General features: G+C 41.1%; 1 protein-coding gene across 4 annotated transcripts in view; it reads right to left on the bottom strand.

The window, feature by feature from the left end:
• EML1 (EMAP like 1) overlaps nucleotides 1-23,276 on the bottom strand; it is a 164,475-nt gene extending 141,199 nt beyond the window's left edge. For all 4 annotated transcript variants that reach the window (XM_072986650.2, XM_072986646.2, XM_020814210.3 and 1 more), the window contains exon 1: nucleotides 21,998-23,276. In XM_072986650.2, the coding sequence (XP_072842751.2) occupies nucleotides 21,998-22,196 (199 nt within the window). In that variant the 5' untranslated portion in view covers nucleotides 22,197-23,276. The remainder of the gene's footprint in view (nucleotides 1-21,997) is intronic.
• Between the last annotated feature and the right edge of the window lie 214 nt (nucleotides 23,277-23,490).

Raw genomic sequence — 23,490 nt, 5'->3', positions numbered from 1 at the left:
CACTTTCCAAGTGTAGTCCCATATAAAGCATGTGAACAGTAATGCAGGAATCCAGGAACAGGCATAGCTGGTACATTAGTTTTAACCGTGCAAATGCACTTCTGGCCACTGCTGAGATCAGAGCATCCAAACTCAGAAATAAATCCAGGAGCACACCCAAACTGCAAACCTGTGTTTTCAGGAGGAGTATAACTCCATTGGCATGCTGGAGGAGTCTCTTGAGAGTCCCCTGGACTGCAAAGAGAACAAACCTATCCATGGTTCTTGTGGGTTTTTCGGGCTTCTTGGCCGTGTTCTGAAGGTGGTTTTTCCTAACGTTTCGCCAGTCTCTGTGGCCGGCATCTTCAGAGGACAGCAAACTGTGCTCTGGTGTATTTTGGCTAGGGCATGGAGTATTTATGGCTGTGAGTTGGGATGATTAGTGTGTATTGTTGTGGGTGTATTGTTTTCTGTGGATGGGTGATTAGTGTGTTTTGTTGTGGGTGTATTGTTGTGATAAGGAGATTATCTGTCACTGTGGTTGATGGTAGTGATCCCCTTGACCTTGTGATTGGGTAGAGTTCGTGACCTTTTGCATGCTGTATTTTTGAGAGCTGGGAGCCAAGTTTTGTTGACAATACACACTAATCATCCCAACTCAAAGCCATAAATACTCCACGCCCTAGCCAAACTACACCAGACCACAGTTTGCTGTCCTCTGAAGATGCCGGCCACAGAGACTGGCGAAACGTTAGGAAAAACCACCTTCAGAACACGGTCAAGAAGCCCGAAAAACCCACAAGAACCATTAGATCCCAGCCGTGAAAGCCTTCGCGAAAACCTATCCATGTTGAAGGAAATCAACCTTGAGTGCTCACTGGAAGGACAGATCCTGAAGCTGAGGCTCCAATACTTTGGCCATCTCATGAGAAGAGAAGACTCCCTGGAAAAGACCCTGATGTTGGGAAAGTGTGAAGGCAAGAGGAGAAGGAGACGACAGAGGATGAGATGGTTGGACAGTGTCATCAAAGCTACCAACATGAATTTGACCCAACATTGACAGTTCTGCACAGGAAACCTACTGCTGCCCTAAGGCAAAATCCTAAGTAACTCCCCAACTATATCTACAAGATTTACTTGGAAAGACAATGACATCCTTTTGCTGCCTTCAAAATCCCAGCAAAGAGAAGAAGGTTTTTTGGAGAGCTACAGGAAGGACAGAAAGATTCACATCTCTGTGGTGGATAAAGTAGTATAAAAATAAAACCATGTATATTGTCTTGAGCTCACAGGAGCAGGGTTTCTTGAGGAAGAGGGCTTGCCTTCTTCTGAATCCTAAACTTTAGACGTACGCAAATAAAAATTATGGTCTGGTCAACAACCCATAGGTGAAGGTAAAGGTTCCCCTTGACAATTTGTCCAGTCGTGTCTGACTCTAGGAGGTGGTGCTCATCTCCTTTTCCAGTAGACAGTTTCCATGGTCACGTGGCTAGTGCAATGAGACACAGAATGCTGTTACCTTCCCACCGTGGTGGTACCTATTTATCTACTCGCATTTTTACATACTTTTGAACTGCAAGGTTGGTAGGAGCTGGGACAAGCGATGAGAGCTCACCCCATCGCATGGATTCGAACTGCTGGTCTTTTGACTTTGCAGCCCAGAGGCTTTGCAGCTGAACCCACAGCACCACCATAGATATTATTAATTGACTTTGCCCCCATCAAAGTACTTCTGCAGATGCTGTTGCACAGAAATAAAGGTGGGATATAAAAGCAACCGATGCATGCAACCAATGCGTACATTAAGCATGTCTTTTTGGCTTCTTTGATTGTACATTCAAATGAGCAGGGGTCTGCTTTTCACAGAAGAAGGAATACCATGGGAAACAAAACTTGATCACCTTCACATTTAGCCTTGCTCCACTCCATTAGTTTAATTGGTCTTTTTCAGCCTATTCCAATACCTGTATCGAAACAGGAAAGGGGGTAATGTATTTAAAGAAGCAAAGCCCAGAGAGCGAAGGTTGTGGAGGATGGAAGTTTTGTCTCCTTTTTCTGAGAGCTTATTTTGTGAGTAGACCCACTAACCTCATACCCAGAGTTTGTAGAGTTACTACAATGAACGGTAATTCATTCTCATTTCTCGTTTCAGTGTTTGGAAAATAATTCATTGGTTGTTTGCTGCAGTGCTCCTTACTTCTTCATTATTTGGGGGGGAGGGGAACCCTTAAAGGTAAAGGTTCCCCTTGACATTTTAGTCAGCCGTGTTCGACTCTAGGGGGCGGTGCTCATCTCCGTTTCCAAGCCGTAGAGCCAGCGTTTGTCCGAAGACAGTTTCCATTGTTGCGTGGCCAGCGCGGCTATACACAGAACGCTGTTTACCTTCCAACCGTGGTGGTACCTGTTTATCTACTCGCATTTACATACTTTCGAACTGCTAGGTTGGCAAGGAGCTGGGACAACGCGACAGGAGCTCACTCCGTCATGTGGAGTCAATCTTATGACTGCTGGTCTTCTGACCCTGCAGCACACAAAGGCTTCTGTGGTTTAGCCCACAGCACCACCATGTCCCCTAATTAGAATTTCAACAATCCTAAGGGGAACCCTTAGGATTGTTGAAAAACAGCACAAAAATACTTTCAAAATGTCTAAAACAGTCTTAATAACTTTTTGAACGCACTAGAAAAATGTTCTTTTGTTTGTATCTGTTACACTACTTTAGAAAGGTAATTGTTTTACACAATTCTAAAAGTAGTTAGTTACATGTCACAACATGATTTGTTAACTAGTAACTTCCAAGTACTGCATTCATTCCTCACATTTCCTATGCAAATGTGATGAATTCAGACTATCTACTCTATTCATGGATAGCTCGGTGGTTTATGTATCTGACTGTGGAGCCAGAGACTGGGAGTTCGATTGTCCGCTGTGCCTCCTGTGGGTAGAGCCAGCCTGGGTGGTCTTGGGCAAGCTGCACAGTCCGGGGGTGCCCCCAGAAGAAGGGAATGGTAAACCACTTCTGAATATTCTCAACCTGGAAAACCTAGAAAAGAGTTGCCGTAAGTCAGAATTGACTTGATGAATCCATGGTTAGTTTATTCCAAAAAGTATGTTTTTGGGAGCTCAAATGTGAAACAGGATCTTATTTTCATTTAGAAAAATCAATGTTCCTTGGCTCCTAGGAGCCTGGTAAAACTCTAGAATTAACAGAGAAGGACATAACAGTTTGCTTTTAACTTGTTAAGACCTGGGTGCATTTGAATAATTTTATTTAGAACTACTATTACACCCACTCTGAGAGCCTCCATTTCCCTTCTTTGAACCTTACACTGCTGTTGCGGAAGAGGTGCACTTTCAGCCAGGAAATGAAGAACCAAGCGGAAGGTTTTCAAACTGTGCAGTAGCTGCACCAACATTTGCTAATTGTAATCAGTCTGGTAATACTCAGAACTTGTAACAGGCTTAAAAAAGAGGGGATTAAAAGGACACTGCTAGGCCATAAGAGAACTTAATCATACAAGTGTCCTGAATAAAATGACTATTAAAAAAGGAGATCATTATGAAAACCGGTATGAAGTTTTATGACTCATGTCTAGTGAGATTTATTTTTAAAAATAAATAAATTCCTAGCTGCACTCAGATCAGTAGCTATTTCAATGAGACAATAAATTTATCCTGCTCTGTTATAGCCATCTTAGGGCATGTCTACTATGGACTTTGATGTTGTCTTTCCCAGGCTTTCTAAGGATCTCTGTCTGGCTGCAGTTTTCCCCCATTACCACTACCATGCATATGGTGACAAAATCCCATCCTCAGAGTTCTTTGGGTTCTATTGTCAATCAAGCCGCTTCTGGAGCGGTTCCAAAATTTAAGAAATACACAGTATGAAGGCACCGTTGTGATATTGCCTAAATCCCTTCTACGTGGATTGTGGGATACATGAAAAAGAATCAAAGGAAAGCCCAGGAGCTGCAAATGGAAAAGTAACATTCCTGTCTTCCGATTGTCTTATGCTGAGCCAGGCGACCACCTTCAAAGCTTGGAAAGATTATAGCTCTTGGAATCCAGCATCTAGCAAAGTGATCCTTTGGCCTGGGGGTCTGTGGAAGCAGTAGTACAAAACATGAGCTTCTCTAAAATGTGACTTGTATGCAAGGTAGGTGTGTAGAAATTCTGGAAGGACACGAGCACTGCATGCAGCCACATTAGTTCTGGAAAAAGTATTCTCCATCCTGGGTGGGTGTGTGTATGGGAGAGAGGGAGGGAGACCCTCACTGAGTACCACGGCTCACGTCCCCATTTTTGTTTTGCAGGCTGGGAAGGTTAAGTAATCAGAGGCATAGGGTCTATCCGGACTGGCATATAGAATAAAATATGGATTGCTGTTGGTATGGTTTGGTTCAAACCAAATGTTGGCATCCACACATGTTTCCACTTAGATCAACCCATCCCACCTCTTGGAGCTATCCAGCATGTTTAGTTCATGTTTATAAACTCATGGCATACATAGCCCACCTCATAATGAAGCTGTAGTGATTTCAGTGAGGGCTGAAGTAAATAAAATGTTAATCTATCACCAGTAGAGGGTGGAACATTTGTATTTGTAACCCGAGGAATATGAATAAAAATATTGCCCCACAAGTACTTGGAGAAACCAGACTATCTCCCCCTGAACCAGCCAGTCCACTTACCGTTTGCTGCACGTGGTTGTCGCCATTCGCATTGCGCCAATTGCAGAAGTAGTCCAGCCAACGCTTCCCTGCCTCCCCACACATCCAAAGACTCATCATCCCACTTCCAGCTGTGTAGAGAGGCAGGGAAGCACCGACAAAGCTACTTTCACAATTGGTGCAATGTGGATAGTGACAACTATGCCCTTCATACATGTTGCGGGCTCAACGAGTTCAGCCTCCCTGTGGCAGGTAGTTTAAATTGTTGGGAGAAGACAAAAGAGAAACAAGTTTTTAACTCTCATCACAGCAGACACAGAATTGTGTTTTATTGCAGAATTAATGCAGAGCTAAGCCTACAATGTGGGCTAGCTCTATGGGTTGGAAACGGAGATAAGCACCACCCCCTAGAGTCGGAGACAACTGGACAAATTGTCAAGGGGAACCTTTACCTTTATGAGTAGGTTAAGTATAATTGCCAGGTCAAGGGCATCCCATTCCCTGAGATTTCAGGGCCAAAGTCCTAGGAGATAGGGGCTGGGGCCTTATGAAGTCACAGAGACAGGGTGTGCAAGGTTCTGGGTGGAATAGAACTGCTTCTGGGCCAGCTAACTATAAAAAAGGGGCACAAAGGGAAACCAGTTAAAATCTGGTTCAAACTTCGGTGACCAATAACATGCCAACCCAGAGCTAGGAAGAAAAAAACTAACTATTTATCAGCTGCTGGACAGGCACCAATTGCTGCTGATCTCACTATAGGCTCACATTACCTATTATTATGTGCTGCTAAGTTGTTTCCAATTTATGGCAACCCTAGTAGGGCTCCTGAGTTTGAGAAACTGCTTGCAGTCAAATCGGCTATTGTTTATTCAGCTGCTAGCAGTTTCTCAATTGGCCCCTTCAAATGAGGCAAAGAAAATATTTTTAATTTTTTTTTATATAGCTGATGCAGTGGATCACCGATAGTCTATTACATAGTCTTTTTAAAAGTTCACTTCCTCTGCTCCTCCACCAAGGAGCAGAGGAAGTGTTCAATTGCCTAATACCCTGAAGTGGCTCACTTATTAAACCGCTTCACAATATCAAAGGAGCCAGGCCAAATAGGGCCACTTGAATAATATAACATTTGGATGCAAGGATTGCACCAAATGGCAAATTGCATCTCCACCCTACCCCGTTTAGCCTGCACCTGCCTGCTCCAAAAGAACCCATATAGTTACACCGTGACACAGGTGTGACATTGCCTGTTCTTCTCCACACTCACAGAGAACTGTGTTGGTGTTTTCCAAGTATCTCAACAGTTTCTGGTAAGTGATACCTGTATGTCAGATTTCTTCTTTCGTTGTGCCCTCATTTCCAATGCCTACACTGGTAGACAAAACTGGTCTATTGGTACCTAACTGGTCTACGTATGTTGTACCTTTTTCTCATCCGGTGTTAGAAGGTGTCACTAATGCTTGCGATATTGGTCTAATGTTGGTGTTTTGTTTCTTAACATTTAAATTTGTTAATTTTATAGAGCATGACAGTGAGCTCTTCACCAAAGACCTGGATATGTAAGCTAAATATATGCATCCTGCAGGTTTATTAAGAGTGCCAATTTTGTGGCATTTCATATTTCCCCAGATTACTGTATTTCCCGACTTGATTGTTAAAACTGCAAAAGCACAAAATGTGTTCACTGCCCTGCTATTTATAGCAAAACAGCTTACTCTGGGAAGTTTTGAACTTGACGGATGTACCAATCGTGCCTGATCTCATTGTTTCTGGGCACTGCTCATGATGGATTAGTGCTGATCCTGGAAATTCGACAACAGCATCTTTTAAAAAAAGAAAAGAAAAAACTATACACGTTTGTTTGTTGGGGTGAGCTCACCTTGAGTCTGTTATTCTTTGGAAACAAATCAATAGGAATTTGAGGATGAGGTCTCTGGAGATACACTTGAACAAAATGTTGATTTCATAGCCCCAATTTTTTGCCATTTTTCTCATCTCGTTGGAATGTGCCTATTGCACTATCCCCATGTGTATTGTGCTAATGCATTTACACACCAGTCTGTATCTGATATAGGACTGCGGACAATACAGTATATGTCAGCTCAGTTTTTAATGGTCCTCATACCACTATTGAGCAGATTGAGGCAGTCATCTCAGACTGCAGATTTTGCATGTCACAGAAGGGGAGCAAATAGCAAGTGATTTAATCAGTCATTATCATATTTTTTAACTTTAAAAAAATTAATATAATAAAATATAACAAAACCATAAATGACAAACAGAATCATAACTCAAATATACAGTGTAACTCACCACCATTTGGGAATATATATATACTGTATATATAATCTTAATTTATGTCACGTGCCCCATCTCTTTCCAGAAATATAATTATTCTTGTGTTGGGCTATAACATTATTGTATTTTTAGGGCTGAAGACAGAAAGAGGTGCTGGTGGTATTCCTCTGTCTCATGTTCCAAAGTCACTTGGTTGGCTTCGGATACTTTGGCTTGGGTGGATGAGGGTGCACCATTTGCTACTTGGCCTCAAGTCATAAGGGACGTGGTGGCGCTGTGGGCTAAACCACAGAAGCCTGTGCTGCAGGGTCAGAAGACCAGCAGTCGTAAGATCGAATCCACGCAACAGAGTGAGCTGCTGTCGCTTGTCCCAGCTCCCGCCAACCTGGCGGTTCGAAAGCATGCAAATGCAAGTAAATAAATAGGGACCACCTCGGTGGGAAGGTAACAGCATTCTGTGTCTAAGTCGCACTGGCCATGTGGCCACGGAAGATTGTCTTCGGACAAAACGCTGGCTCTGTGGCTTGGAAATGGGTATGAGCACCGCCCCCTAGAGTTGAACACGACTGGACAAAAATTGTCAAGGGGAACTTTTACCTTTACCTTTACCTCAAGTCGCCAAGGGTCTTGGACCAGCCTTGGTCTTTTATGGCAATATATGAAAAATCTTTGGAACATAGTCCCATTTCTCCTTTCTTTTCTCAGGACAAGGTGATTGTATTGATCAAACAGCATTCAGTTATCCAAGTCACCCAGGGCTGATGTTTTTCCCTGCCAGCACATGATCTGAGATGGAGGGAAGGTAAAGAAAGAAGCTCCTGCAGCTCCATTTCTTTGAACACTCAGGGTTTGAAAATCTTCAATCAAGCAGCACCATGGAGCACTCTCTCTTTTTTGAACTATTGAAGCAGAGCTATTGCCTTTCTTCTGATTTTTTAAAAAAGAAATCTTCTAATGGCATCCTCTAGCAGATATAGGTTGCATGCCGTGAATTCAAACACGTTGTGATCTTTTGTTGCTCGTTGCAACACCCATAGATCCACGGGGGTGCCCTCGAAAATGTTTTGTGCACAGCAAGGGGATGTTTCTGACACATTCTCTTTCATGTGTCTCAGCAGGACCACTCTCAGACTGTGGTGAGGCCATTTTGACCATGTTATTCCTATACACACACAAACACATTTTACACACACACACACACACACACACACACACACACACACACACACACACACACACACACACACACACACACACACACACACACACACACACACATCTCCCGTTGCAGTTGGGATTTTCCTAACCTGTTTTTTATCATCTCCAGGCCTGCTGCCTAAGGAGTTGTTGTCACTCTAAATTGAAAAAAAGCCTTTCTGGACACCTCTGATTTATAGAATGTGATGATGTGCAGCAAGAGAGAGGATGATGCTTTCCGGGATGGGGGAGTTGGAACACCCATCATTTTTGAAACAGGTTTGAGAGGAAATTGATTCTCATGCTCAGTGTATAAATATTTGCCATGTAGTCCCACTCTCATGTTTGAAGAAATGGACTAGTCCATGAAAGTTCACATTAAAGTATAGCAGTTAGTCTTTAAGAGGCCATAATGTTTTCATTTTCATTTTGTTTTTGCCTGATATGCTAGCACAAACTACTTCTTCTAAAACACATTTGCAATAGTCTTCCACATCCACATTCTGCAAAACATACCAAAATGAGAAGTGTTCAGTGGTTTTAAAAATCCTTTGGCTCATCATGGGAATCTCCACATTAACATTCAGTATCCTTGTATCCTTTTCTTGTGGAAGAATATTTTCTCTTTGAAGGATCGGAGGAGGACAATCCTGTTTTTGAAGGTATATTCTGTTCCAGTCCAAGTCCGATTTCAAGATAAAGAACCAGAAGGAATCTTGAACTCATCATCCAGTATTAGAACTTGGACAGCAGACTAACAAGCACACAGGTCACCAGGGCAAAATCTCTAGTAACATATATTGTAACTCTGCTGAAATTATTTAAAAAAAAACATTTTTCAATTTGATCTATACGTCTGTAATATTGTACAAATCAGTGGCTCCATTTGCTCTCTCTTTCTGTTTCTTTTGGTGCTATGTAAGTGGCCACTATCCATCACGAAACCAAGTTTCACAGGAAATTCAATGTGATGAACGAGCCCTGTGGTGCAGTGGTTAAACTGCAGTACTGCAGCCCAAACTCTGTTCATCACCTGGGTTCAATCCCAGGTAGCCGGCTTGTGGTTCACTTATCCTTCCATCCTTCCAAGATTGGTGAATTGAGTACTGGGTGTGGGGAAGAATGTGTACCCAATTTTATTAAACTGTAATCTGCCCAGAGAGTGCTCTAAGTGCTATAGGATGATATATAATCAGCACACCCTCCTCCTCCTCCTTTCGCTTTGTTTTCCTAAAAATAATCCCTGGGATTATAGTCCTGCCTACTATAGGGTTGGACACTCTGTAAGAGATCTCTGGCCCTATAATTTCCATGGACCCCTCATTGCTTAAAAATGACTTTTATATTAGTTTAAATCTAATCCGTGTAAAAGTCCAAACTTCTGTTTGTTTACTGAGAAGTAAATCAACTTCAGAGTAAATTTAATAAGACTTACTTTGAGGAAACGTGGCAATACAAGTTAATATTGTAGTGAAGACACATGACATAGTGAAGCCATCTTTTTTTGGGGGGGGTAGAACCTGGGAAGTTACTAAGTATTTTCATTATATAATTTGTTGCAAATTATATCCAATAGTATCTTTTTATATCCAAATTACATCCAAAGATGTCTATATCTAATTATATACAAATATATTCTTTAACCATTGCAAAAATAAATAAATATAAATACAACTGTAATTTGTCATGTTAATAATCACCTCATTAGTTCCTTTTTGTTATTTTTTGTTTTTAATCTACAAAAAAACACAACTAGTGGTGCAAAACTAGAAAAAATGTCACTGAAGCTATCTTTAAAAAATACCCAAAATATCTTCTAAATGTAAGGACCTTTTCAGACAAGCATTTGTCTCATTGTTTGATGTGTTGTGGGGATGAATTGCTTTCCTCCTTTTTTTTCTACAGAGCGCACGTCATCATCATTAGAGCAGACCAATTTGCCTCACTTTGCCCCCTGGGTTACCCCACTCGCATCTTTCTGAGCTTATGTCAAGAGCTTCTACTTTTTTTCTTACGGGTTGGTGTGCTCTAGTTTAGTCCATTCCCAGTCCGTGTGATCACTGGGAATGGACTAAAATCAAGCCTTGAAGCGTCAAAGCTGCCAAGGCTCCTTCCTGTTTGAATTTCCAGTACTGTGATGTGGCTTAATAAATGAGCTGCTTCAGGATATCACTTGCCCTGCTCCTCTATGGTGGAACACAAGTAATTTTTATTTGTCTTTTAGATCATTATTGATGCGCTGAATCACTTAGATTAAATTTATTTCTTTACCTATGTGTGAACTGCCAATCAAAACTGAAGCTGTGGGCAGTTTCTTGATCAATGTTACACAAAAGGCAAATATTTTTTTTTCCTAATTTAATCTAAGTGATTTAATGCATCAGCAATAGCTAGCACAGGCAAAATTAATAATTTCACTTCCTCTGCCCCTCCATAGAGGAAGTGTTCAATTGACAGTGGAAGGAACCAGAGGATTGCTTGGGGTTGAAATGTCATTTGGATGTGAGGATTGCACCAAATGGCACGTTGGTCCTCCTCCAATCTCAAGAAACCCTTCTTAGACTACACCAGCCCACACCAAAAGGGCCAGTGTAGACATGTGCTAACTTCAAAGGTTAAGTAGAAAATGTTACTCTTTACCCCCGCACACATTATATATTATTCCATCTTCCATTAATTTTGAAATGTAATTTCATTTCTCCTTCATTAGCAATGTTTGTACATCTTCCATGTACATCTATTATTTCCAGTATTATTTTGCAAAAGAAAGAGTTTGCAAACTACAAATATTCGTGCAGTGAGAACCACTGAGTGCATAGCAATCTTTTTTCTTTGTTTATAAAAGCTTTAAACATTTCCTTTTTACTCAACCATTTTATTAAGCAATTGCTCATACATTATTTCCTAGAACTTTGCACGCTTTGTCAGCCAGGGTGGTCCATCTCATTTCTTGATTACATTTCCAGACCAGGAGCCCTCCCCATCATGCCTCTTTGGACAGTGCTTTCTGTGAAGCTGTCATCCATTCATCTTCTGAATATTACTATCATCAAATACTGAACACTGATGATACTAAAATGGGCATCTAGTAAATCACTTATAATCATGACAGTTATTACTGCTAAGCAAGCAGTACCCTATTCCCTGAGATTCCAGGGGCAAAATCTGACACAAGTGTTGGGAGAGTGAAAACAGACAAAAGAAAATATTTCTTGACCCAGCGTGTTGTTAGTCTGTGGAATTCCTTGCCACACAGGATGTGGTGATGGCATCTGGCCTAGATGCCTTTAAAAGGGGATTGGACAGATTCCTGGAGGAAAAGTCCATTGCAGGTTACAAGCCATGATGGGGATGTATAATCTCCAGGCCTAGAAAGAAGATAGTTCAAAATGCCAGATGCAGGAAAGTGGTATCAGGATACAGGTATTTAGTTGCCTCATGTACTCCCACAAGCATCTGGTGGGGCCCCTGTGTGATATAGGAAGCTTGACTAGATGGCCCCTTGGCCTGATCCAGCAGGGGTTTTCTTGTATTCTTATGTTCTTATGATGGACACCCTGACAGGTTTCAGATGCAGGGCAGGCAAGGACTGGGAAAAGTTCCCAAGGCTTGTGCAAAAGAAGGCTTGTAAGTCATGATGCTGGTGCACCACCCCCTGCTTTGCTTCAAATTGCACAATAGGTCAAATTAACGCATCCACTAATTGTCCCCTCAGTTTTCTCCGTTTGCGCCTTGGTTTTTCACATGCCAATGTGGTGCAAACACAACAAAAGCTCAAGCAGTTTTATGCATAACCAGTGAGTCTAGGTATCAATTGCTAACTGAAAGACATCAATGCCCAGGCTTACAAACAAGCAAGCCAAAACTTTATTTTTCTCTGCCACTGCTCATCCTGAAATTTGCTTTTTCAGCTCAAGACTTTGAGGCTAGCTAGTGCTTTGAAACTTGGCAACCTTAGATGGAAACAACTAGTATATGAGGGAGCTTCAGGTTGGCAAGGGAAGAATCCATCCTGAAACACTAGAGAGCCCCTTCCAGTCAAAGTTGACAATACTGGGCTAGATGGAGCTCTGGTCTCACTCAGCATAATGGAGCTTTCTAAAGTTCCTATAGATCAGGGATCTCCAAAATTTTCAGTATGAGGGCAACATCATATATTTTACACATTTTCTTTGAAAAGACAGCAGGTGATGGGGGATCATTTGGGTCCCCCTTCCCTCCTCTTCCTATCTACAGATGCTGCCCGCAGGCCGTAGTTTGGAGACCTCTGCTATAGATTAGCAGCTATAGCAGATATAGCTATAGCTATATTGCTTTCTATATGGAGGAAATAGGAAGCAAGATCAAACTGAGAGGTCTGAAAGGTTGCTATGATTATAAGAATGAAATCCAAGGAACAGATGGAGTGAGTTCTTTGCTGTTCCTAAAAGTTTAAGAGAGTCGGACTGCAGGCTTAACTGCCTTTCTCAGCTTGTGATAATGGATCTTTGCACAACTTAGCATAATTTTCGTAATGCTATTAAGAGTACAAGCTTTAATTACCTCAATGGGTAAACTGAACCAAAAACAACTCTAAAAATCAGCTGAAGCTGCTGTTTTGTTCTGTTGAGCAATTTTTAATTTACGGTAGCAAATTTTAATCAGCAGGAGGTTGGATGAAAGATTTCCTTTAGATTTTTTTAAAAGAAAAATTTTTTTGACTCTGGGATATTGTTTCATGGCTACTTCCAAGATTATGGTCACTCTGGTAGGGTTTTTGATGCATATGAGATGTTCCAGCAATGCTGTATGATTGTCACCACACAGCAAGTTTTCATCGTGAAGCAAGGATTGGAACCTAGCTCCCTTGAGTCGTCCTCTGGTACTCAGCTATTCTCCACTGGCTCTATAAATAATGCATATTTTTGAATATATTTTTCATGATTTTTAATTGACATATAAGTTCTAACCCACTGGTGTGTCTGGAAGGAACAGAACAGATAAGTTTCCATCAGAATTCAAAAGATGGCATTCCTTCAGAATCCCTAGTGTGATGGGAACAGAGGAAGGAAACAACCTTTTAAGATTCTTTTTGCTTAACTTCACAGGTTTATCTTGGAGTCGAGGGGGCTGTAATGAGAAGGAGAACAATTGCACTGTGCACATTTTTCTAATCAAAATGCCAAATGGATAAAAGTCTGCTCATCCCTGTAGGGATAGAACATCCCCACTTTACGAAAGAAAGCGAGGTGGGGGGGGGAATAAGACACATAAGGGAAAGCCTTTAAATAATTGATCTGTGCTGCTTTTATCTATATGTAGGGATGAGGGAATATCTATGTACTTAGTGCTAATGGATAGCACAAGAGTGTCAATATATATATTTCAGTATGGGAAAAAAAACATCCTTTCTCCCAAAGAAGCTACAGTATTTTCTTTTTCATGTAAAAAAAAAGAAAAGAAAAAAAGGAAACAATATTGTCAGAATAACAGGTATCTTGAAAATGGAACAGTAAGAATTGTTTTAAAATTCTCATGATGAACGTATGTCTCTTTATGGGTGCCAATTGTTGTAAGATTCTCAGGAAGTAAAAACTAAGAGTTTTAGAGCTTCTTTAACTTAGTGGGTTGTCCTGGCTATAGAAGAAAGAGTAGAAGAAGAATCCAGAATACTGACTGGGGCCCGTTATACAGAGCATATAATGCCCCTGTTACAACTGCACTGGCTACCAGTCCATTTCCGGACCCAATTCAAAGTGCTGATTGATCTATATGGTTCCTGCCTGGAGAGATTCTGTTTTGTTTATGTGTGTGAAAAAGTTAGTTATTTAGAGTTAGGCAGTTAGAAAGTTGGAGAGTCAAAGTGGAATAAACTTTGAAGGAGTAAGAATGAGTGTGCTCTTTTTCTGAGAAGCGGCTGTGAGTAAAAGAGTGATCAGGTCTGTACTTTTGTTAAAGCCGGTATCTATCTATCTATCTATCTATCTATCTATCTATCTATCTATCTATCTATCTATCTATCTATCTATCTATCTATCTATCTATCTATCTATCTATCTATCTATCTATCTATCTATCTGAAACAGAAAAAGTTTATATTATAAAGAAGAAAGGTAAGGCTTATGGTTCTAAACTGAGGAAACTGAAAAATTGAAACATTTTTCTTAAATTCTTTTTCATCTGCTCACTGAACCTTTTTCTTTATTCCTTTGTGTGTGTTAAAACAAATATATTTTAGATTATACATTCTTTTATATTTCTCAACTGTCATTCTGCCATGTCCTAGCATACATTCCCCCCATACAACTGTCAAAGAATCCCAGTCATTTACTATGAGAGCAAATACAAACCTATACACAAAATCACCACAAACTAGTTCTGTTTTTCTGACTGATTTAAATGTTAGGAAATGTTTGAGGAGAACTCCAGTGAGCAATGGACAGGCCAGTTACAGTTCAGAAAATGAGTTATCCGTTTAAGCAAATAAAATGTTTCTTATGCAGCACCCATTTCTGTATGATGAACTTCAGACTTAAGATTATTCTTTGGAGAAGATTCATTCAATTCCTTCCATGTTTATTTTTTTTAAAAAAATCAGACTCACCATCCAAGCCCCACCACCACCAATTTCAGCTGGTTTGATCACCACCTCACCTCCACATTGTTCACTCTCATCCAAACAACCCTGGCCTGAATTACATTCTGATGAATTTCAGGGTTGGTTCTATCATTCGGAAGAGCACCAGGGTAACTTCAGGCAGCAGATGCTTGGAAGTAGGAGCCCTTCTATAATAATTATAAATAGATGTCCTATTGGATATTTATGCTCACATACAGTAAATGATATTGCCTAAGCCACAGTGGTAAATTACTGCACAATTAAGGGAGGGAAAGAATGGGAGAGTTAGGGCTGCCCAAAATGGTCCATAACCTGCTGTAGGATCTCCACCCTAGTTTTAAATTTTAAGAAGAGAATAAGTTAACAATTGCTTTGGATGACCTTGTCGCAGTGCCTCAAACCCCTGATAAAGGGAGTTTTCAGTTGTGCCCAGTAGTACACTATTTTCCTATTGCTTGCAGCTTTATTCAGAACACTGTCACATATTTGCTTCTGGTTGCTTTATGCAACTAGGATCATGTTACGCTTGCCCAGATTTCTTTACATTGGTTGCCTCATTGTGCAGTGCATGCACTTTTCAAACTTCTGGAAAACTGCAGAACCTAAATGGCACGGCCTCTTGTTCTATTCAGAGCTTGGCTGAAATGGGTTAGAGTTGTACTTCAGTATTTCGGCAGGTAATGTGGGGTCACCTTCACTGATTTTGTAAAACCATGCAATAGATTCCCCAACGGGTGACACTTTTCTATGTTATTCATGGCACTGGAGCTGGAGGAATGTCACTTCTTACCCAACATACAAAGTGGCCACAGGACAGTTCTATTTCCTTTAGTTTTTAAACAAGAATCAAGAATCACAGAGCAGTGCAAGATCCTGCGAAGCTATTTTGCCTTATTATGGCCGTAGTTGCACCAGCAAAATGTTCCCCTGTAGTTAACGCAACTTTTAATCATGTTTTGCGGTCACGCAGAATTGTTCCAAGATGTATATCCCAATGTGTTTTTGGGTTACCGAGTCATTTCCTTCCAACTCAATAAGCACTTAGACTTTCTCATTGACACTGTTTGACAGAAGTGAACCAACGCATTGGCAGAAACTCCGGGGGAGGGGGGAATAAACATGAACACAGTTTTAAAAGACATGCATGGTGACAGTAGCTCAAAAAAGTTCCGGAAAACCCGTTCACACTTGCAGCAATGCAACCTATTCAAAAAAAAAAAGATTTGCAACCAAAAAAGTAGATGATTCTGACCAAGCAAGAAATGATCCACAGTTAGCATGCTTGCCATGTAGATGATTTGCTAATGGCCATTTGACTGCAAATGTATGATATGAACTCAGTGGGGAATAGGCAGGTGACATTTGGCTCGTGTGAACACAGCCTGGATTTCTTCTTTCAACACTTTCCTCAGTGTGACCCAGCACTTCGTGGAGAGGCTAAGCCTACAGTAGAATTCAATGGAAATAACAATATTCCTTCCTACAGGGTGTGTTAATGTTATTTATCCGATTTTATTTCACTTTCTACTTTTCTGGACCTAATGAGACATATTTTATTTTGAACACACAACAACTCTTTTGACATGGGATACTTGTATACCCTGAAATTTACATTGGGACATTAAATGCTCCATAGTCCACATATTGTTTGTTTTTGCTTCTAGATCATTAGGGTTAACGGTATAGAGTTCATTTTGTGTTAACGTATTCATATTGATTTACTATGTTTACATAATCCATTTTAAGAATTCACATTCATCTTATGATCACTTCTTCATTTTTTTAAATTTATGCAATAAATATTTTCTATTATGTTTAATGGATGCTACATGATGTCCCCACCCACCCACTTCAGCGTTATCATTTTCAAACCTCTTTCCAAGACTGCATGTCTCTATTGCCCTTATCTTTTATGTTCTTGTCTTTTCATCTCCAACACATTTCATTTTCCATTCAAATGAAGGAGGCTGTTAGTGTTTTCTACTGGAGACTTGCCTGCTAAGATCTAAAGAATAGTATATAATTAAGACTACTGACTGAACAATTTCTGTCCAGCTCCTGTAATTCAAGAGGAGGTCACAAACAGCAATAGAGTTCAATTTTCCATGCCTTCATTCTCTCCCTACCTCATCCAGCATGCTCAATTATGCAGCTTTTGAAGCTGCCTTTTTGTGGGGGCTGTGAACAGCATGGAAATGCCATTGTTTGCTTGTTCTAAATATACACTTTATTTCCATTTCTTGTCATACTTAGTGCAAAAATGTGCCCTCCATATTTCTTTTTGGGACTTTAATTCCCAGAATTCTCCATTCTGAGACTTCCACCTGAGATACCTACACCTATAGATAAATGTGGCTCACCTGGAGTGCTATAGGGTGATATATATGCAGCTCGCTGGTTGTAAATTCTGCTGATTCAAATGGGCCTACTTGCTTTAGTAGAGTAAGTTGCAGTTAGAGTAAGACCATTTGAATTGCAGAGGAGCTGAGTCATTCAATCCTTGTTGATTCAAAGGACATACTCTGGTCAAGAGCTTCGTGGTGCTGTGGTTAAACTGCTGTACTGCAGCCAAAACTGTGCTCACGACCCCAAGTTCAATCCAAGGTGGCCAGGTCAAGGTTGACTCAGCCTTCTACCCTTCCAAGTTTGGTAAAATGAGTACCCAGATTGGGGGGGGGGGAGGGAGGAATGTGTAGCCTGCATAATTAACTTGTAAACCTCCCAGAGAGTGCTTGAAGTACTATGGAACGGTATACTGTATAAGCAACATGCTTTACTTTACTCCAATTTGCAACGCGAAGCAACACAATTTTGGCCACTATGTAGTTCAAACATCTAGTAACGTAACTGGAAAGAAACTGAATCGCCTGCCTAGAAACAGAAAATAGTTAAATAAACATTTATGCTAAAAGACACATCCTAAATTCAAGCAAAACAAAGTTGATTGTGTATGGATTTTGAAAGGTAAAAGTCGACGTACGCATAGTAGTCTGCATGAAACTGATTAATGTACCTAATCTAAAATTTTACATAGTTGCTGGAAGGAGGTAGAAAGAGAACTGTAATGCATGGAACAGGATTTTATTCTCTCTCCCCACTCCCATGCTTGTGCCAAAAATATTTTCACGTAAAACTGCTATTTAATTCAGTGATAACAAGTTTCCACTAGCCTCAGAGGACTGGTCAGTGGGCAAATTAGCAAGAGACACATTAATGTGCACACAAACAATTCTCTGAAAGAAATCATATCCCGAGCAACAGGAAACAGAGGATACAAGCAGCCATCGCAACAATTTCACTCATGTTAGGTGTGCACTAGATCTTTCATTGCTATCCCACCTTCCTGTCCTCTCCCACTTCCCTGCTATGACTCACGACTGTGCTCACAAACAAAATCATTCCAGCTTCTAAACTGAAGCTAGTTCTGCTGGCAAAGCACCCTACTCTGGTTACTAGCTACACAGCATACCTTTCAATAAGACAAGCAAAAATATCCCAACACAAACACGCACTCGCGCATGTGCACACACACACACATACACACATACTTTCCTCTTCCTTCCTAATATTAATGGTTGCTGTTGACATTTAGTATATTTCAGATAAAACTAGGGGAATCAGAGAAAGACTAAAGCTGAGCTCAAAACAAACTGCTAAGATATAATCCCTCCCTATTTCTTTATGTTTGCAAAAATGGTCAGATCTTCAGAATCTTTTAGGACACTTGTGATAGTTGCACAATGACAAATGTATAAAGCACTGCATTAAAACACAGAGCACAGTGGATTGAGGAAAACACGTCCATTGTGTTAATTCACCACCACCACCACAAAAAAGGGAAAAAATGGGGGAGGGATGAACACCACTTCATGAAGGCACAACTAGGTGCAGGTTACAACTTTTGGATACTCTTGTAGTTCCTGGTTACGAGGCTACAGTGGTTTCAGTTAGCTGAAATGTGTCTTCTTGAAGACATTTTCCTAACTGCTGATTGTTTGAAGAGGGAAAGAACAAAGTGATAAATCTATGAATTTACAGGAGTCACCTGTAGTTTTTGCTTAATACTTTGTATTCTTTATTCAGCATCCTACTTTCAGCTTTCCAGAGAATTTGGACATTTTTAGCCAAGCATTAAAAGATAACCAAACTGAAACACAGCCATGGGGTCATAGATACAGAGTTTTATCGCAATCAAACCGCTGCTAAGTCACAGTGGAAATGGAATCTAATAGGCCACTTCCCCTGACACTGTAGCCAACAAACAGGCTGGACTACATCTTCAACCATTCCAAGGGCCACCATGTTGGAAAAGGGTAGGTTAGGGTTAGTCTCCTTATCCGAGTCTTCCTGATTTTTATTCCGAAATAATATAGTATACAGCACATTGCTCCATCATATGCCTGTGAAGCCAAATGGTTCTACCATCTAAATTTGCCATCTAATTTGCCATCTAAATTATGCTGCATGAGAATGAATGGGTCAGGTTGTGGACAGGATAGGAGTCACCTCACCCTTGAACGTGTGGGGCAGAGGGGATGCTGCTGTCCATGAGACAAGATAACGACTCTCCTGTTAGTTATTATATACAGTGGTGCCTCACTAGACGATGTTAATCCACTCCATTGAAATCGCTGTCTTGTGAAAACATTGTCTAGTGAAAAGCGTTTCCCCATTGGAATGCATTGAAACCCATTTAATGCATTCCAATGGGGAAAATAGTCATCGTCCAGTGAAAATTGCCCATAAGGAAGCCATTTTGCAAAGCGCCGATCAGCTGTTTAAATCCCTGTCTTGCGAAGCATTGGTCCTGAAAACTCCCGTTTTGTGAAGATTGCCCATAGGGTAGCCATTTTGCAAAGCCGACGATCAGCTGTAAAAATCTTCGTCTTGCGAAAAAAATGGTCCACGAAGCACGGACCAAATCATCATCCAGCGAAATTCCCCCATAGCGATCGCAGAAAGTCAATGTCTAGCGAAAAAACCATTTTTGCAGGGTAATCGTCTTGTGAGGTACCACTGTACTTTTAAATGGGCTATTCATCCAACCCACCCCCCATTCCCATTGGAGTGACTTCGCATACGTACAATTGGTATGAATGCTTTTAAAGCAATTTCCTTTGTGGAGCAAATCCAAGGAGTGTCTGACATTTAGAGGTTTCAGAAATGGCAGGGGCATACATTTACATCTAATTATCTAACATCTTAGGCCAACAAGATGTATCCTTCTGTATGGAGTTCCTCCCAACCAAACTACAGCATGATTATTTTTCACCAACAAATCCATGTTTGGTGTTGTTTTGTTTTTAAACTTTCTGCTTCCTTTTAGACTTAGGAAATGAAATTACAGGATAATTTCTGGTCCTATTCCCAGACATTCCTCTCTGTAATTGGCCAAAGGACATATCTGTACACGGCAATTTCTACAGAGACTGTATGCTCTCGTCATATTGTTAGGCACTATCTATCTATCTTTGTGTTGCTGTTGTGTTGTTATTGGAAAGGTGTTGGAGTATGTTGTGGCTTCTCAGCTCCAGGGGTTTCTGGATGAGACAGATTGTCTATATCCATTTCAATATGGCTTCAGGACTGGTTATGGGATGGAGAGTGCTCTGGTCGCCTTGGTGGATGACCTACGTTGGGAACTGGACAGGGGGAGTATGTCCCTGTTAGTTCTGCTGGACTTTTCAGCAGCTTTGAATGCCATCAACCATCACATCCTCCTGACCCATCTCTTTGAGATGAGACTTAGAGGCACTGTTTTACAGTGTCTCCAGTCCCTCCTGGAGGAAAGAACTCAGAAGGTGGTGCAGGTGGTTCCTGTTTGACACCCTGGACAGTGGCCTTTGGGGTACCTCAGAGTTCTGTTTTGTCTCCTATGTCATTTAACATCCACACGAATCACTAGGAGAGTTTAGGGGTTCAATGTCACCAATATGTGGATGACACCCAATTCTCTCTTGCCTTCCATCTAAGTCCAAGGAAGTTGTTTCAGTTCTAGATCAGTGCCTGTTGTCAATAATGGACTGGATGAAGGCGAATACACTGAAACCTAATCCAGACAAGACAGAGGTGGTCCTGGTCAGCCAAAAGGCAGATCAGGGAACAGGTACACAGACTGTGCTGGATGGAATTACACTCCTTTTGCAAACACAGGTATGCAGCTTGAGGGTGCTCCTTCAGTGCGTCCACTTTCACAGGTGTGTTTGGTGGGTGAACGGGAGAGGGCCTTCAATGTTGCCGCTCCCACATTTTGGAACCCCCTCCCACAGGAGCTTAGGCTGGCCCCATCTTTTCAGTCTTTCCGCAAGCAGACGAAGCTTGCAGTCACTTTCCCTGAGTGACTGGCTGAGTGGGGTTTTTAATGGATCATTGTAACTTACAGCTTTGAATGTATTTTGGTGTTGCTTCTGCCTTTTAGCAGGGTACTCATTTTATTCTTTTTGTATTTGTACTGTATATTCACCACTGGCACTTTAAACGCTGCCTTTTAATTATGTAAGCCGCCTTGGGTCCTTTTTTATGGAGAAAGGTGGGGTTAAAATATTTTAAAGAAATAAATTTGTTATTTTTTAGTTTATATCATAATACGGTTAAGGTTATCTTAGAACCGCAGAGCTGGAACAAACCCTATGGATCATTGAGTCCAGCCCCTGTCAAGAACACACAGCGGGGAATCGAACTCTCAACCTCTACTAAAACCACTGAGCTATCCAGCAGTTATTCCAGCTTTTCTCAAATAAGCTCAAGACCATATACATGTCTTTCTTCACTCCCCCATGCACTTTATGCTTAAAACAATCTTGTGAGATAGGTCATATTGAGAAAGCGAGTGCCTGTCCCAATGCCATCTGCTGAGTCCATCACGTCGGGAAACTTTATCATCAGCATCATGATAACTATTATTCTGTGCTCCCTATTCAGAACTCTCAGCATCAGAGAGGCTAGATTTAAAACAAAACCTTCAAATACACCAAACTAAACATATGCATTGGATAGTTTTATATAAAGAAACATACAACCACGAAAGCTTCTGTCCTATATGCCCGATAATGGCAATGGAGGAATGCTGCAGGATATAACTGATTTCACAGAGGAGGAAATCCAGCTCATAAATGCTGCCTGTTTCTTGCTCTGCCCGAAATGACAGAGCAGAATGCTTCCCTCAGAAAACATGCCAGTTCCTTATGGGCGGCTTTTGCAAGCTGAGACCGTGAACTAGACTTCAGGACAGGGTGGTAAATATAAATCCAGCACTTACCCACAGCCATTCCCTCGCAGTCTGACATCATGCAAAAAGAAGTTTCCTTTAACAGAGCTTGGGGAAAACCACAGGGGGAAAAATAATACAGCACTTGCTCCTCTGTCAGGCCAAGAAGATGAAAATACGGACAAAACGCAAACAGCTCTTTTCTCTCTCTTCTTTTTTCTTCTTCCTCCTCAGCTGTGCATCCACCCATCCGAGGAGTTACAGCCACCAATTCTGGTTCTGCCTTCTCATTATGGAATGTAAAGATAAGAATGTGCTTTTTGTGCCAAAAGAGCACGCTATTGGTGGATAAATTTGTTGACCTCCCTCCCCTTCACACAGCTTCCTCTTTAATGTCACAGGGCTACACCACTCTCTTGAAAAGGACATGGAATATTTATGAAAAAGCTTTTAAGAACTAGGCTGAGAATCCGGAATCAAATGCCCACTGAAATAATTATGATGTGAAGAAGCTTGTAAGTGGGACTACTATCCAGGGCATTCCTGCTTACATAACGAGAACATGTGGTTGGTATCATGTACTTGAGATATATGCAAGTCATTTTTGGTCGAATATAGACAGGTTAGGTAGTGGGAAACTTTTCTCTTTTTTTGCAACTAAGGGTTGTATATAGGGATCTGATTTTAGTACAGTTAGAGAAGTGTGCTTTTTCTTGAAAATTTGCAGACAGAGGAAACATTCCTTGTTTTGGACCACAATATGCAAAATATACAATAATTACAACTGCTATTAAGAACTACTGGCTTTGGGGTGTTGTTATATGCTGTCAAGTTGTCTCAAACTTATAGCAACCCTACAAATGAGCAATCTTCATTTTTCCTTTCATAGAATCCTAGAAAAGTGAAGTTGGAAGGGGCCTACAAGGCCATCAAGTCCAACCCCCTGCTCAATGCAGCAATACAATCAAAGTGTATCTGCCAGGTGATTATCTAAGTTTTTCTTGAATGCCTCCAGTGTTGGAGCACTCACCAACTCCCGAAGTAACTCCCACTGTTGCACTGCTCTAACAGGAAGTTTTTTTCTGATATTCAACCGAAATCTGGCTTCCTTTAACACGACCCCATTGTTGCATGTCCTGCACTCTGGGATGAGCATGCACAGATCCTGCCCCTCCTCTGTATGACAGCCTTTCAAATATTTGAAAAGTGCTATCATATCTCCCCTCATCCTTCTTTTCTCAAGGCTAAACATGCCCAGTACTTTCAGCCTTTCCTCATAAGGCTTGGTTTCCATCCCCCTGATCATCCTTGTTGCCGTCCTCTGAACTTCTTCCAATTTGTTAGCATCCTTCTTGAAGTGTGGTGTCCAGAACTGGACACAATACTCAAGGTGATGCCTAACCAGTGCTGAAGAGGGGGACTAGCACCTCGCAGGATTTGGAAACTATACTTCTATTAATGCAGCCTAAAATAGCATTTGCCTTTTTTGTAGCCACATCACACTGTCGGCTCATATTTAGCTTGTAATCTATGACAATTCCAAG

Source organism: Pogona vitticeps, chromosome 1 (genome assembly GCF_051106095.1).
Source record: "Pogona vitticeps strain Pit_001003342236 chromosome 1, PviZW2.1, whole genome shotgun sequence".
NCBI classification, from domain to species: Eukaryota; Metazoa; Chordata; class Lepidosauria; order Squamata; family Agamidae; genus Pogona; species Pogona vitticeps.
Note: the sequence above shows the minus strand (reverse complement) of the source record. Positions and strands in the feature narration are given on the sequence as shown.